Genomic DNA, 15,204 nt, shown 5'->3' with positions numbered 1-15,204 from the left:
GTTGCCTGTAGTGTGTACACTACAGGTTTTTCCCCCGTTCTATCAATTCTAGTCAAATATTCTTTTGACAGTAGTGGAGCAGAAGAAACACAAAGCAGGCACACACTATACCAGTTGGTTCTCTCAAATTGTCTGTATCCAGCCCAAAGAAATTCATGGTAATATGATGCCTCTCTTTGCCTTGACCTTTCTCAGTCTAGACTGTTGTAGCTTCGCTTCTCCACGTAAGGAGCCTGAAAAGAAAGCATGAATCATTCTGAAATGGAACAAAAATTGCTCCGGGTATACTAGTGTTTCCCCATGCTCAAATGAATGGGAATTAAGAGAGCCTCATTTGCTGATAGCAAAGCCACCTTCTCTAGTTAGGCCAACAGGGTTTCTTGGCTGTCACAGACATCTGCTGGGTTCACCTTTTGGACTACCCTATTTCTTCGATTCTAAGATGCACTTTTTTCCCCATATAAATATCTCTAAAAACGGGGTGTGTCTTAGAATCGCGGGTGTGTCTTAGGGTTTTTGTTTTCTGTTGGTGTTACTGAAATTAGTGTGCGTCTTACAATCAATGGCGTCTTACAATCAAAGAAATATGGTGCCATATTTTCCGGCGTATAAGACGACTGGGCGTATAAGACGACCCCCAACTTTTCCAGTTAAAATATAGAGTTTGGGATATTTTGCATAATTTCCCCCGCCTCGCCTCTCCCTGCTCTAGTTGTGCGCCTGCAGCTGGCGAGAAGCGGCTGCCTGAGCTGAGGAAGGCTGGTGCTGCTTTCGCGCTCTCATTCTCTCCCGGTTTACGAGTCTGTGTCTGTGGCGCGCTGCCGGGCTAGATTCCGTCAGGAGTTGCTCGCTGAGCCGCTTCTCCTCTCTCCCTCGCTCGGTCGCTCTCCTCCCCCCCCTCGCTCTCCTCCTTCCTTCCCTTCCTCCTGCTCGCTTTCTCTCTCTCTCTCTCTCTCTCTCTCTCACACACACACACACACGCACGCACACACACACAGAACTCAGGAGCTTGTGGCTTCAGTTGAAGGCGAGCGGCTCGCGCTCCCTTTGCCTGCCTCAACCACCGACACCCTCAGAACCCAAACAGTAAAAAGGGGGGAGAGGAGAAAAAGAAAGAGGCGGAGGGGGGCAACGGTGTGCGTGTATATATATAGGCAAGCCTTAAACAGAAGGATGGGGATTTGAACCATATGCGGCGACCGCAGATTCTCCAGTCCAGCTCGGAAGTTACAGCACCCGCCCTATAAGACGGCACCCGGTGTATAAGACGACCCCCGACTTTTGAGAAGATTTTCCTGGGTTAAAAAGTCGTCTTATACACTGGAAAATATGGTAGTTCAATCTAACTGGTTCACATTCATGAGGAGCAAATGAAAATGCTTTCAGATCTGAGGTGCCTAAAAAAGGTGCACTTAGGTAACCAGCTTTCAAAGGAAGACTTGATGGCTGCAAAAATGAGTGGATTTGTATTGCCATTGTTCTTCTTTGTGGTCTCTGTGCATCAGACACATAGGCTGTTTCACCAGGAACCTTCTGTAGCTGAGGACTTTTGCAGGGAGGGGGAACCTCCCCCCACTGTCCAGTGTGCATGTCCGTAGTGGGTTCCCACCTGTTCCCTCAGTTCTCTTTCAACCACCGTTGTGTCAGCCTGGTAAGGAATCTTCTTTATTAATTTGCGCATTCCTGAGGGAAGTTAGAACTTGCTGAGGTCAAAGCTTTGTTTTTCTTTTCACTTTCTCTGGCTTTCCATTTGATTTTTCTGGCTCTCTCATTTTCTTCAGTTTTATTTCGTTTGCAATCTCCATGATTGCCCGAGCGTGTAATGGCCCTTCAGGCCCCTTTTCTCAAAAGTGTCAACCGTGGCAGTAAACGCCCTACAACGGATGGGCATTCGCTTTGCCTCTTGTGTCTGGGAGAGGACATAAGGTCAAACAGTTCCTCAGGATATATGTAACCTAGCTCCACTAGTTCAACCTCCAGTACTACTACTACTACTACTACTACTATTATTATTATTATTATTATTATTAGTAGTAGTAGTAGTAGTAGTATCCTGCCTTTTGCCCAATACTGGGCCTCAAGGCGGCCTTACAAAAATTAAAACATACATTGGGGGAAAAAACATTTAAAATACACAACCAAATTATAAGTCATTAACGTAAATGGAGGGCCAGATTATTCTCCACAAAGGGCTGCTGGAACAAAAAAGATTTAGCCTGCTTCCGAAAGCCCATCAAGGAGAGAGCCAGCCTAGCTTCCCCGGGAAGAGAGTTCCAAAGCACCAGAGCAGCCACCGAAAAGACCCTCTCTCATGTTCCCACCAAGCGCGCCTGTGAAGATGGTGGTACTGAAAGAAGGGCTTCTCCAGAAGATCTCAAAGCATGGGCAGGCTCATAAGGGAGAATACGGTTGTGGAGTCTTGTCAGTGGTCTTACAGCTTTTATCTGCCAAGGCCCATTCCAATTGCTTTCTACTGTGGACTTTTGCTTACTTTCTTGGAAGACTGCATTCCTAGTAGCAATTACCACAGCACTGAGGCCTAGTAAACTCTGTCCTTCCCCCCCTTAGATCCACCCTACATGACCTTCCATCCTGACAAAGTTGTCTGGATGATTTTCTCCCCTTCCTAAGGTTCTTTCTCAGTTGCATGAATCAGGCGTAGTATTGCTAGCCTTCTTTCCATTGCCTTCAGTTCCTCTTGAACCCTAGATGTTCAGTTTGCATTGTCGTTTATCAGTCTCAAACTTGCTCTACTATGGAAACAAGTGAAGGGGAATTACCTGTGTTGACACTCTCTTCCTGGGTGGCTTATGAGCTGGCAGGTCTTCCACTCTTGGTCCCAATCTGAGCTCATTCCACCCTAGCAATAGTTGTGTCAGTGGCATTTGATAGGGGCATTCTTCTTCCAGAACTGTGTTGGGCGATTACTTGGTTGAAATTGTCCACTTCCTTCAGCCTTGACAAACTAGAACTTTGGGCTAGAGCCGATTGCTCATTTGCTGTAGGACCCCCAGCCCATCTCTGGTAGTCAGCTTGCTACTCACCCATATGTGTGATGCACAGAGACAATGAAGGAGAGATACAGGTTGCTTACCTGTAACTGTAGTTCTTTGAGTGTCCATCTGTGCATTTGCAATTCACCCACCTTCCCCACATAGGTCGATGGCTATATTGATACCAAGGTTTTCTCTTGGTTCTGAGGCTACCTTTGGCAGTCTCAGGTAACTGAGGAAATAGGTGGGAACCCACTAGGGACATACACAGTGGACAGTGGGGGATGTTTCCCACCAAAAAAAATACTCAGCTAGAGAAGTTTCCCATATTTTTTTATTTTGTATTTTTTCCCTATTGCAAAATAGCAAGTTTCATGTGTGTTCAACAGAATGTGGGAAGAGACCCCTTGAATTCTTAACTTTAGCTGTCCAGAAGCTAATCAGACACACTCACAGCCCCTCCTTTTTTGCATATGAATGGTAGACACAACACATTCTAGAATTGTTTCATAGTATTAAGAAATCTGCTGAAACCATTATTCTACAGTACGGTTCATTTATAACAGAACATATATATTAAATAGTGTGTGCGTGCACTATATAAACACTTTGGGAGCAACCATTCTGTGACATCACATGACTTCCTCCCTCCCTCTTTTCACGCAGGTCTGAAGGTTGAAGTGACTCATTGTGGAACAATGAGACGGAAGTACCGCGTCTGTAATGTTACACGGAGACCTGCCAGTCATCAGACGTAAGCAAATGTTAGAAGCTTATCACAGTTGGCCACAATACTGCATATATGAGGGTGGGGTGGGGTGGGGTGGGGTGGGGGCTACCAGTCCTACATAAAAACCACTAACGTCTGCCAGACAGCAATTTTGCTTTGATTAAACTCTGCTTTGTCTTTCCAGTTTCCCATTGCAGTTGGAAAATGGTCAGACTGTGGAGAGAACAGTAGCGCAGTACTTCAGAGAAAAATACAACCTTCAGCTGAAATACCCTCATCTTCCTTGCCTACAAGTGGGACAAGAGCAGAAACATACCTACCTGCCTCTTGAAGTAATTTATCCAGAACACTGCTACTTTGTATAGCCAAGAAAGATTTGCCAGATGTTTTTACTATGTGCAGTGCAAGTAGTTCCCCAAACTTTTGAGTAATTCAGACATCCTTCCCTTATATAGATTAAAGCTTCATTTATTTATTATTGCATTTATATCCCACCTTTTTTCCTGCAAGGAACCCAAGGCAGCGTACATAATCCTCCTCCTCTCCACTTTATCCTCACAACAACAGCCCTGTGAGGTGGGTTGGGATGAGAGTCTGTGACTGGTCCAAAGTCACGGTTTCCATGGCCGAGTGGGGACTAGAACCCCGATCTCCCACCTCCCAGTCCAACACTCTAGCCACTACACCACACTGGCTCTCTTCATGTACACTTGTTAAAAATACACATATACTCTGCACACACGTGTATGTGTGTGTGTTTATTTATTTATTTGCTTGTCAACTGAGGATAAACTTCATGCATTTCATGAAGTGAACTCTGGTGCGTGAAAGCTTATAATACATTTGCTAGTGTTTAAAGAGCTGCAAGACTCTGTTGTGTTGTGGGGGGTATCTAACTTTTCTCTAAAAAAAGTGAAGTTTACAAAGATCACATAAAAGCGTCATTAAAGAAAAACAATAATGTGATCATTGGGCTACCTTTCCCCCACTTTCTGTTCACAAAGAACTCTTTCTATATTTTGTTTATTCATCTAAATTTATATACTGCTTAATCTATAAGAAATACCTGAGCAGCGAATAAAACCAAATTCAGTATAATGCAATACCGTTAAGGCAACGCTAAAACTAGTCTTAAAAAACAGCGGCGAGCATTTAGACTGGGTCACAGTTCTGGGAAAGCCTGCATGAAAAGAAGCTCAACAAAGATGGTGTTTGATTACTACTAGTTGGTAGAGTTCCATAAGCAGCCAAACTAACTTCCCTTTCTTTAGTAGATGCAAGACAAAGAGTGTGTGGCTCTGTTAGTAAAACTTCTACAGCTGAACAAAATGGTCAGGCAGGGATATATGGGATGAGGTGGTTTGATTTGAGAAATACTGCACATGGAAGACTCTTGCATAAGATTCTGGGGTGCATTCTAAGATATCCATTTAGTTCACACACACTGCTGGCTGTACCTATAGGGCATTGCTGTTTTCCTTAGTGGACTTGAGGTTTATCATTATCATCATATATTTATTTATTACCCGCCTCTCCCTCAATATATATATTGAGTCAAACCATGTGCTCTGTCGCTGAGTTATGGCATCTTTCAGTCATGTGTTCAACATCCATCTGCAACTGCACATTATAATGGTAGGCAAGCTAACATTTGGGGAAACTTGTACTCCACTGCTGTGTTTTCATTGAGGGTTGCTAGAACAAAGTTTGAAAATCGTTGTACAAGGTCACAATTCATTGCATGGCTCTGTGTTTTGTTCAGTGTGTGTCATGTGACGGGCATCGTATTTTTGCAGGTTTGTAACATCGTGGCAGGCCAGCGATGTATCAAGAAGCTAACAGACAATCAAACATCAACCATGATAAAAGCAACAGCAAGATCAGCCCCAGATAGACAAGAAGAAATCAGCAGACTGGTTAGTTTGCTCTTGAATCAGAAAGAGGGTTTGTGTGCTCCTGAAGGACCAATGAAGATAAAATGGTCTCTTCCCTGGTTTGTTCTCACATCTCATTGCCTCCTTTTTGCCATTGTCTTAGCTAAATATAGGCAGAGCTTAACACTGAACTCAGCTGACTTCCATATCTGTTATCCCCACCCCTGAAGTAAATTCTTGGGGACAACTATTCAAGCTAGCATGCTTTGTAGGTGAAACTTTGTGTAACTTGGGTCAAGGTTATTGCTTTCCTTACACATCTCTGGTCTAGGAAATCCTCCACTTTTATCTGTGTCTGCTGTATTAGTCTTCAGTTTTAAGGACAGAAACCATATTTTGATGGGAATCCATGTTTAACAAATGCACTAAAACGTTCAGAAAAGGTGTGAATAGTAAAAATAGTCTAAAGCACATGGAAGAGAGTCTTCCGCATGTGGAGCTTGATGTTGCTTTCAAACTTAGAGTGATAGTACCTGTATTAGCACCTCTGCACTTACCACTTCCTATATTCAGCATGTTCTGTTTTTATCCAGGTGAGAAGCGCAAATTATGATGCTGACCCATTTGTTCAGGAATTTCAGTTTAAAGTTCGTGATGAGATGGCTCATGTGACAGGACGTGTGCTCCCAGCTCCTATGCTGCAGTATGGAGGACGGGTAAGAAACACTCTTGTTTGTGTCCATCCTAATGTAGTATCAGGTGGGATTGAATTTTTGGGCCATCTTGATTAGCAGTTCTGCCTTCATAGACAGGTTTGCATTTATACATATGTGGGAATGATATCTTGATACAGGTGATGTAAATTTCCAGAATATGTAACTATAAGATTTTTTATTGATTTTCTTAGAATCGAACAGTGGCAACCCCAAGCCATGGCGTGTGGGACATGCGGGGAAAACAATTTCATACTGGTGTGGAAATCAAGATGTGGGCCATTGCTTGCTTTGCAACGCAGAGGCAGTGTCGTGAAGAAATACTGAAGTAAGTCAACTGTGTTGTAAGCTAGGTTGCCCTGACTATTCAGTTTCTCTTCCGTGCCCCCTCCCACCCTGCCCCAAGACCATACATTTTTAATGGCAAAAGGTTGATCACAGAATGGAAGAGGTTGGGAGAATGTTATGAGTTCTGTGCTTGGGTCTTCAAGCTTGCGGAAGTAACTTACCTTTGCAGCAGGAATTATTGACAAATAGGCCTTATTTTATATGCTCTTTTAACTAGCTTTATGTGTTATATTGTATTTATTGTTGTTCCCTGCCTTGATCCAGGGGGAGAGGCGGGTAAGAAATTATTATTATTATTATTATTATTATTATTATTATTCCCGAACTGCTTAAAGCCTATTTCACACATCTCCACTTCTTGGTTTGACTGTAAAGTTCTCTAGCTAGTTTTGACGACATTGTTGCTATTCAAGATAGGCAGAGCAGGAATTGTCTGTTCAGAGGTATCAAGCAGTTTCACCAACATAATGCTGTGACCTGGGCTTTCGGGCATTGCTTTAGGATTCTACACTCTCAATCCCTTATCCACAGCTAAGGGGAATAAATTGGCAAGTTCCATCACTCCACCCACCCACCCCTCTTTTGTGTGCAATCCCTCCATACCTGCCAGCCTTACCTATGGTTAAAGTTTATGTTGGCACAACTATTAACCATGGTTAATGCCAACCTGAGATCACCTTTAACTGGGATTTTAAGCTGGCTTCAAATCCTGGTTAAAAGTAGTCCTCCTTCATGTTAACTGGCATTGATAGTAGCACCATTGTAACCCTGAGCTCTGATAGGTGCTCTCAGTACAGAGTGAAGAAGCCTAAGGCAGGAAGCCTGTGATTCATTAACCTACGACTTAAGGGAGTGGGAGAATGATGTCTGTGAGTTCTAAGTGTGTCTGGATGTGAAGGTTCTAGGTATACATGCTAGTATTTCTCCTCCATAAAGCTCTTGTTTGTTGCCAGGGGTTTTACAGACCAGCTGCGCAAAATCTCCAAGGATGCGGGGATGCCAATCCAGGGCCAGCCGTGCTTCTGTAAATATGCACAAGGTGCTGACAGTGTGGAGCCCATGTTCCGACACCTTAAAAACACATATTCTGGGCTCCAGCTCATCATAGTCATTCTACCAGGGAAGACGCCAGTGTATGGTAAATAAATATCAGAAAGCTGTATTTAAAGTTCAGATTGTTTTAGATTACTTTCTTTTGACCTCAAGCTTTCAGATGGCAATCTTGGCATATCTAGTTGTTCTAAGAAGCAAGCAGGCCAGAGTGACTGGAAAAAATACCTTTTCTTTTTTTTTTTACAAAGCATTGCTATGTTTTGGGGCTGAGAAATGGCCAAGCTGGGGGAGGAAAAGAAAGTTGTTTGGGGGTTAAGATAATTAAGCTCTAGGATGAAATGGGAACTCCTCTGTTTGAAAACAGACTCGATATTTGGGAGGAGATGGAGCCTTCATTACATTTTTTTTCTTGCTTTAAGACCATCCTTACCCCCTCCCTTCATATAGATTTAAATCAGGGGCAGGCAATCTGCTGCCCTCCGGATGTTTTGGATTACAGCTCCCATTATCCCTGGCTATTGGCTGTGCTAGCAGGGGCTTATGGTTGTAGTCAAAAACATCTGGAGGGCACCAGACTGACTACCCCTGATTTAAATTGGGTACCAGGGCATTTCTTTCTTAAATGTAAAACTGGAAATATTTCCATACTGCTATCTGTGAGCCAGGCTACCTATTACACATTTTACTTGAAAAGCAGCCTGATTTCTGTCTGTCTAGAACTGTGGAAGTTCTCCCTCCCTATAGACAAAGAAGGCTGTTGCTGATTCATACTTAAAAAGAAGGAGCTGCTGGCCTGATTTTCCTTCTGCTGTTGATCTCTGTCGTTGCGGCTAAGCTTCCCTGTTTCTATTCTCTCCCCACCTCCATCTGCTAGGAAAGTTTAGCCCAGTGAGATGAACTGCTTACCAGCATGATTTCACAACTGTCCAGCTTTCTTTGCCTTTCAGGAGGGAGTACATTCTTCAAAGTACTAAACAGATCCAGGCTTCTTCTTTTTAATGTTGGATCATGTAGATTCCCTCTGAGACATAACCCATAATTTAGCTAAAGTGACACTGCAATGACAGATTTTAGAATTGTGCCGTAACATATTGAAGTCCCTTCACATCAATGCTTGTTTCTCAGCGGAGGTGAAACGTGTGGGGGACACACTTTTGGGGATGGCCACGCAATGTGTTCAAGTCAAGAACGTCATAAAAACATCTCCTCAAACCCTCTCAAACTTGTGCCTAAAGATTAATGTAAAACTGGGAGGAATCAACAACATCCTCGTACCTCATCAACGGTAAGAATCCCTCAATGTCAAAGAATATTTTAAAATTCTAATACACAGGGTACATTGGTCAAAACTGGCAAACATTAGAGAATTGTTTGCAAACATTAACCTGTGTAATATAGAGAGCTATAATATTTAATTGGATAGATTAATCCATTGAAAATCATTTGATTGGCTTCAGCTGCAATCTTATAGCCGATGACTTGGGAATAAGCCCCATTGAACTTGATGGGACTTGCTTATGATCCAGCGTGGCTCTTATATGCACATTTCATTGATCCATTGACTAAAATTCACATGTTTCAGATATTTTTAATCCAGTGATAGCGATCTAGTCTGCTTGGTTAGAAGTCACACTCTCCAATGTGGGTGATCAGCCTTAATCCTAGAAAAGTGGTTCTGACTGTGATTATTCTTTAAGGAGGGGAAGGTACTTTGCACATGCTCAGTTATCATACAGTAATCTCCCTCCTCCCAGATATTGAGCACATTATTAGTCATATGGCAGATTCCTTCTGGCTTACACAATTTAATATAATGTGGCCGTATGATTAATCTTCCCCCCCTGCAACAATGTGGAGGGTGTGCAGTTCCAAAAACCAAGTTCCCTAATACGCAATTTGATTGTGGGCCTGAAGGTCTTTAGACTCAGTGGATACATGGCAGGAGTGTTTCCTTACATTCCAGAATGTGTGGTGCATAATCCAGGACCTACTGAGTAATATTTTGGTGAATATTGGGGTTTGAGGTTGACTTGTCACTTCTTCTTTTTTTAAAAGACCTTCTGTGTTCCAACAACCAGTGATCTTCTTGGGAGCAGATGTTACTCACCCACCTGCTGGAGATGGAAAGAAGCCATCTATTGCTGCTGTAAGTTGCACTAATATTTGTCTCTACCCCAACTGTAAGTCGAGGGACTTAGGTGAGAGAGAAGCAACTAATGAGGACTGCCTGCCTTAAATTAGCACCTTGATTCTGTCTCATTGTTTCTCCATGTCTTCCTTTGCACCTAGTTTTCCAATGTTATATGTGTTACAAATGTTCCCTGATAGAAAACCAATGACACTTGAATGCCCAGGATTGCTTATAATCACGATGTGTATGGGCATTATTATGAACCAGATCATTATTATGAACGACATGTTCTCAAGCCATACACGTCTCCTCCTTATCTGTAGCGTTAGCTGATACATTTCAGGCAGAATAGTTGGCAGCAATGAAGAAGCAAACCATGATGTTGAAAACCCTATGCGAGTATAGACTGAACTCGCACTGCCAGTAGTGTGGGAAGTTGCAGTATTAGTACAGCAGTAGTCGTCAGTGCTATCAGATTTAGTTCCTCCATGCAAATATATTTGCTGCATGTGTCCTGATAACCCTGCCATATCTGTACATTATAAATTACCCATGCCCTCAATATGTGTTAACAAAACCTACTATATGCAGTTTTCCTCTACCAAAGTAATAATTGTTTGGGTCCACATTGAATGAAATATACTCTATTCTGAAAGTAGATGACTTTGCAAGCTTTTATACAACAAATCTAAGTAGTTTTTACAGCCTTAGGCAACTTCATTGTCACTCTCTAAAAACTTGTCTCCTGTTTAAATGATGCCCTTGTGTGGGAAGCTGTCTGTTCCTGGAAGTGTTGTCCATGTGGAGCAGCAATCTTCATGTCTCACTCTCTTGTTTTTAGGTTGTAGGCAGCATGGATGCCCATCCAAGCAGGTACTGTGCCACAGTGAGAGTTCAAAAACCCCGCCAGGAGATCATCCAAGATTTAGCCTCCATGGTTAGAGAACTTCTCATCCAGTTCTATAAGTCAACACGCTTCAAGCCCACACGAATCATCTTCTACCGTGATGGAGTATCAGAAGGACAGTTTCGACAGGTTTTTATTTTACGTATTTTATCCAATTTGTCCTGAATTTTTGGCCCTCAGAGCAGCTTACAGGACATATTGAAACAATCACCATAAAATGCAAAACTAATTCAGCAGCAAGCATACCAGATAACCTAATTACACAACCATAAAAAGAAAATGGAAATAAGGAAAGCACATCAAAAAGAAAAATAAACCCTTAACCACACAAAAGAAATCCAGTGACTGATGTTAGGCAGATGTCTAAGTAAGATTTCTTTGCCATCATCGCTGCCACAGAGTAGACCCTAAGATTGATCAGAAATCTATCTTGATGAAGGGCACTGTATACAAATGAAGAAAATAAAAAACACTGTGTCTGGTTAAATTTGCTACACATCTTCTGACACCATTAGTCTAGCCACCTCTCTTCACATTTCATTGCATTCAGCTCCTTGGGAAACCATGGAGATGGTGCAGCTCTACTAAGCAGAAGAAGACATTTAGGAAAGCTCATGCCAACCGCTCAGCTACCAGCAACTGGTATTCAGAGGCAACCTGGAAGTTGTATGTAGCCCTTACGACTGGTAGTCATTGGTAACTTTATCCTCTGTGAAATTTTCTAATCTCTTTTTAAAGATTTAAATGCAACCTGTTTCACCAAGCAGTTTCTGTTCTGCTGACGGATGTCCAGCATTGGATACAAACCCAAACCATCTAACTAGTGGCCCTCACCACACAGTGTTGCAGCAAATTCTGTAAATTATCCGCAGTGTGAAGTGATTAATTGTATCTGGCCTGAATCAGCTGCTAATCAGTTTCATTGTTTGACCCCAAGAGCCCAATTCATATTACAAATGAAAGACAGACATTCTCTCTCTTTCTCTGCACCATGCATTATTCCCTCTATTTCCAGAATTCAGAGTTGAGTGTAGATCATCTTGTAGCCATCCACATAGAAAAAGAAGTATCACTAGATTTGGGGGAACCTCATGGTTTGCAGAAGTACAAAAAAACCAAAAACTTCAGGAGAAAACCCCAAGTCTGGGAATCCCAAAAGCCCATCCAATGAGGAACAACCAAATGCAACCTAGAGTCCATTTACACCATCACCCCCTAAAGGATATCTCAAAATAGGATGCTCCCCATCTCCTGCTCACTTTCTCCCAGGGGTCAGTTTAAAAGTGCTCTGCAACGTTTTTATAATATAAAATGGCTCCATTTTGGTTCAAATTAAATTCATCCCTTTTGTATAGGCTTGGCTTGCCACAAAAGTTTCCCCAGTGCCTAACAAATCCAAACCTCTTCTCTCAACACCACCTTACCATAATGCATCCAGAGTGCTCAGTTCTGCCTTTCCAGCTGCCTCTGCATTTGAAACAGATTGCATTTTTGAGAGTATTATCTGGGATGCCCTGGATTTTGACATCCTACCTAGCAACCTAAATGTTGCTTCCAGGTCTGCAGTGCACTGCTACATTTCCTAATATCATTGGTGCCAATGTGCACCACAGCTACTGATTCCTCCCAGCTTAACTTGAAAGCACATGGTCTCCACAGTCTTTGCATCAGGCAAGGCAATGCGCTATGCACTATACACCTTGCGCAAACTCTGTTCCTAATGATTGAATCACCTGCTACTAGGGGCCTCGTAGAGTTGTATATTCTCAGTGCAAGAGTATCAGATGGTTATCCAAGGAATAAGTCCCTTCCAAAGGAATGGTTCCCTCTTCCGTGGAAAGATGCTCTCCTTCTCTGAGGCCCTCACTTTTCATGGCCACAGAGGAGTCATCGAATAGAGAGTGGGGTGCTTCTATTACACTCCTTTCCCCCTTTTCGCCACCATGCCGCTGAATTTCCTTCTACATTTTAATAGGTTTAAAGAGGGAAATGTGTCTAACCAGCATATCCATGTCTGCATATTTATTTGTACCCTCGGGTAGCTTTACTCTAGTAACTTGTTGAGGTAGAGAAACTTAAAAAATAAGTGTATATATTTTTCAGAATGAAAATTTGATTTAAGCTTCCTATCTTGTTTGCTGTTTGAGAGTAAGCTAACCATTCTCTTTCTGTTCTGCAGGTGTTGTATTACGAGCTGCTAGCAATTAGAGAGGCCTGTATCAGTCTGGAGAAGGATTATCAGCCTGGCATAACATATATTGTAGTTCAGAAGAGGCATCACACAAGGCTGTTTTGTGCCGATAGGACGGAAAGGGTAAGCCTAGTCTCATTTCAGTGTAGTTGCTTCCTAATGGGCTGAAGACAGTGTAATTATAATTCTTAGTATTTATATAGTGCTTTAGTGTCCTTGCAGCACAACATCTTGTAATCCTTACACAATAATGCTGTAAGATAGGTGACTGTTATTATCCCCATTCTGTAGACTGAGACTTAGAGATGGTGAAGTCGATTGGAGACTTCCAAATTTATCACTCAGCCTTTGCCACTATGGGGACAAGATTTTAATTCCCTCACTTTGTAAATGCTTCAAATGATGATTTATAGAGCACCTGTTTGGCATGCAGAACATCCCAGGTTCAGGCCCTGATATCACTCATTAGAAGGATCTTTAATGCCTGGGCTAGGGAGGATGCCAGCTTAAGAATTTGGAGAGATGCATCCAGTCAAAGAACATTATAGTGGGCTAGACTGATGAGCAGTCTGACCTGGTACAAGACTTAATGTTCTTATGCTTCCAAGTTTACTGTTCAACTTCAAAGGTTGGCAAAATTGACAGCTACAAACTTTGTTATGAATATTAACTCCATCTTATAGTGGTCTTATTCTAAATCCTGGCCTTCTAGTTCATTGGGTCACAAATCCAGTTCAGGGCTTCTTTATGTGCATGAAAAAGTGGATGGCCGCATGGAACAGTTTTAGAACATGGCAAGGCTGCATTGGAACATGGTCACCTCCCATGTGCCAAAGTGCAAAGTCCCAAAGACAAAAGACAGTCTTATTCACCAAATTATGAGTGTTTAATTGAGAATAGTACCGAGGGCTGATGCTTAGCTGATACTCACTTTCTGTGAGTATGCAAGAAGAAGAAAGGGGCAGAAAAAGGAAGGCTAAAGGGACAGAAAACTGAAAGGGAATCGCATTGAGAAAATGGATGTAAGCCATGTTCACATAGAAATAAATGCTGCTGCTATGTTCTGCGCTGTGCAAGCCTGAGTCTTGTTTAACTTGGCACATGCCCTTTAAGAGTTCTTTATTTGTGTAATGGCTCAAATAGAATTACCTTTAATACTAAAGACTTGTGCTTGTATTCCAATGAGAATGACAGAGTTCCAGAGGGATAGCAGTGTTAGTGTGTTGCAGCAAAAACTTTGAAGAATAAGAAATTTAGTTTGGCATAAACTTACGAGGACTCTAGCCTCTGGGCTGTCTTCTTCTTGGGTTAGCCATTCTGAGGGTTCTTTTTAAAGAGGAACACAAATTGCCCAAGTCAATATTCAGTTACCAACGGTAGAGTTAAAAAGTTAAGAGCCAGGGTTAGGCAACTATTAGTTATTGTTTCAGGGCCAAAATGGAACAGCGTTTTAATTGCAACACACCTCATCAAATTTGTTCTCTACAAATCAAACATCCGTTTCTGCGATCACAGTAATTTTTTCTTTAGAAAGTATTGTGGGGGGTGGGGGGTGGAATTGCACTGCCGCAATTAAAATATGAGGCTTTGAACCTCTATATCTGAAGGATCACCTCTTCCCAGATGTACTTACCCAAGCCATGAGATCATCACCTCAGGCTCTTCTCTGAGTGCCCCTGCGTAGGAAGTATGGTGGGTGGCTATGAGAGAGAGGGCTTATCGGTGGTGGCCCCCTGGATGTGAGTTGCCCTGCCCAGAGAGAGATGCCTGATACTACTTTAATATCTTTCAGGCACCAGGCAAAGATCTTCTTACTTTCCCCAGCCTTTAAAATGATGTTATGGTTTTATAGTATAAAACAGTATAAACTCTATATTGTTACCACATTCCTCTGCTGTCTTGTGCATTGCTTTGTTACTGCAAAGTTTGTACTGTTCTAACTTGTTTTCTTTTATAATGGTATTGGTTATATTTTGGGTTTTGATCTTTGTCTATAGCATTGCCTATAAATCTTGCATAAATATATAAAAACAAACTTGCATGGAATGCAGTTAATATACATTAAGCTCCGTATAACTTAGGAGTAAGCAACTTGTGGCCCTCCGGCTGTTTTGCCTTATGACTCCCATCAGCCCTAGCCTGCATCGCCAGTGGTGATAGGTGATGGGAGTTGTAGGCCAAAACATCTGTAAGGCCACAAGTGGCCCACTCCTAATAAAAACCTTTTAAACACTTTCTAAAAATATTTATTTTGTATTTCATTT

The 15,204-nt window shown here is 42.2% G+C and overlaps 1 protein-coding gene across 1 annotated transcript in view; it reads left to right on the top strand.

Moving 5' to 3' along the window:
• Positions 1–15,204, top strand: part of AGO3 (argonaute RISC catalytic component 3) — a 47,619-nt gene that overhangs the window by 29,120 nt on the left and 3,295 nt on the right. The window contains exons 7-16 of the mRNA XM_063140669.1: positions 3,660–3,747; positions 3,908–4,055; positions 5,520–5,639; positions 6,191–6,313; positions 6,505–6,638; positions 7,612–7,796; positions 8,837–8,996; positions 9,767–9,857; positions 10,684–10,878; positions 12,929–13,063. Coding sequence (XP_062996739.1) covers positions 3,660–3,747; positions 3,908–4,055; positions 5,520–5,639; positions 6,191–6,313; positions 6,505–6,638; positions 7,612–7,796; positions 8,837–8,996; positions 9,767–9,857; positions 10,684–10,878; positions 12,929–13,063 — 1,379 coding nt within the window. The remainder of the gene's footprint in view (positions 1–3,659; positions 3,748–3,907; positions 4,056–5,519; positions 5,640–6,190; positions 6,314–6,504; positions 6,639–7,611; positions 7,797–8,836; positions 8,997–9,766; positions 9,858–10,683; positions 10,879–12,928; positions 13,064–15,204) is intronic.

Source organism: Elgaria multicarinata, chromosome 13 (assembly GCF_023053635.1).
Source record: "Elgaria multicarinata webbii isolate HBS135686 ecotype San Diego chromosome 13, rElgMul1.1.pri, whole genome shotgun sequence".
NCBI classification, from domain to species: Eukaryota; Metazoa; Chordata; class Lepidosauria; order Squamata; family Anguidae; genus Elgaria; species Elgaria multicarinata.
The sequence above is the reverse complement of the archived record's forward strand: the minus strand, read 5'-3'. Positions and strand labels throughout refer to the sequence as shown.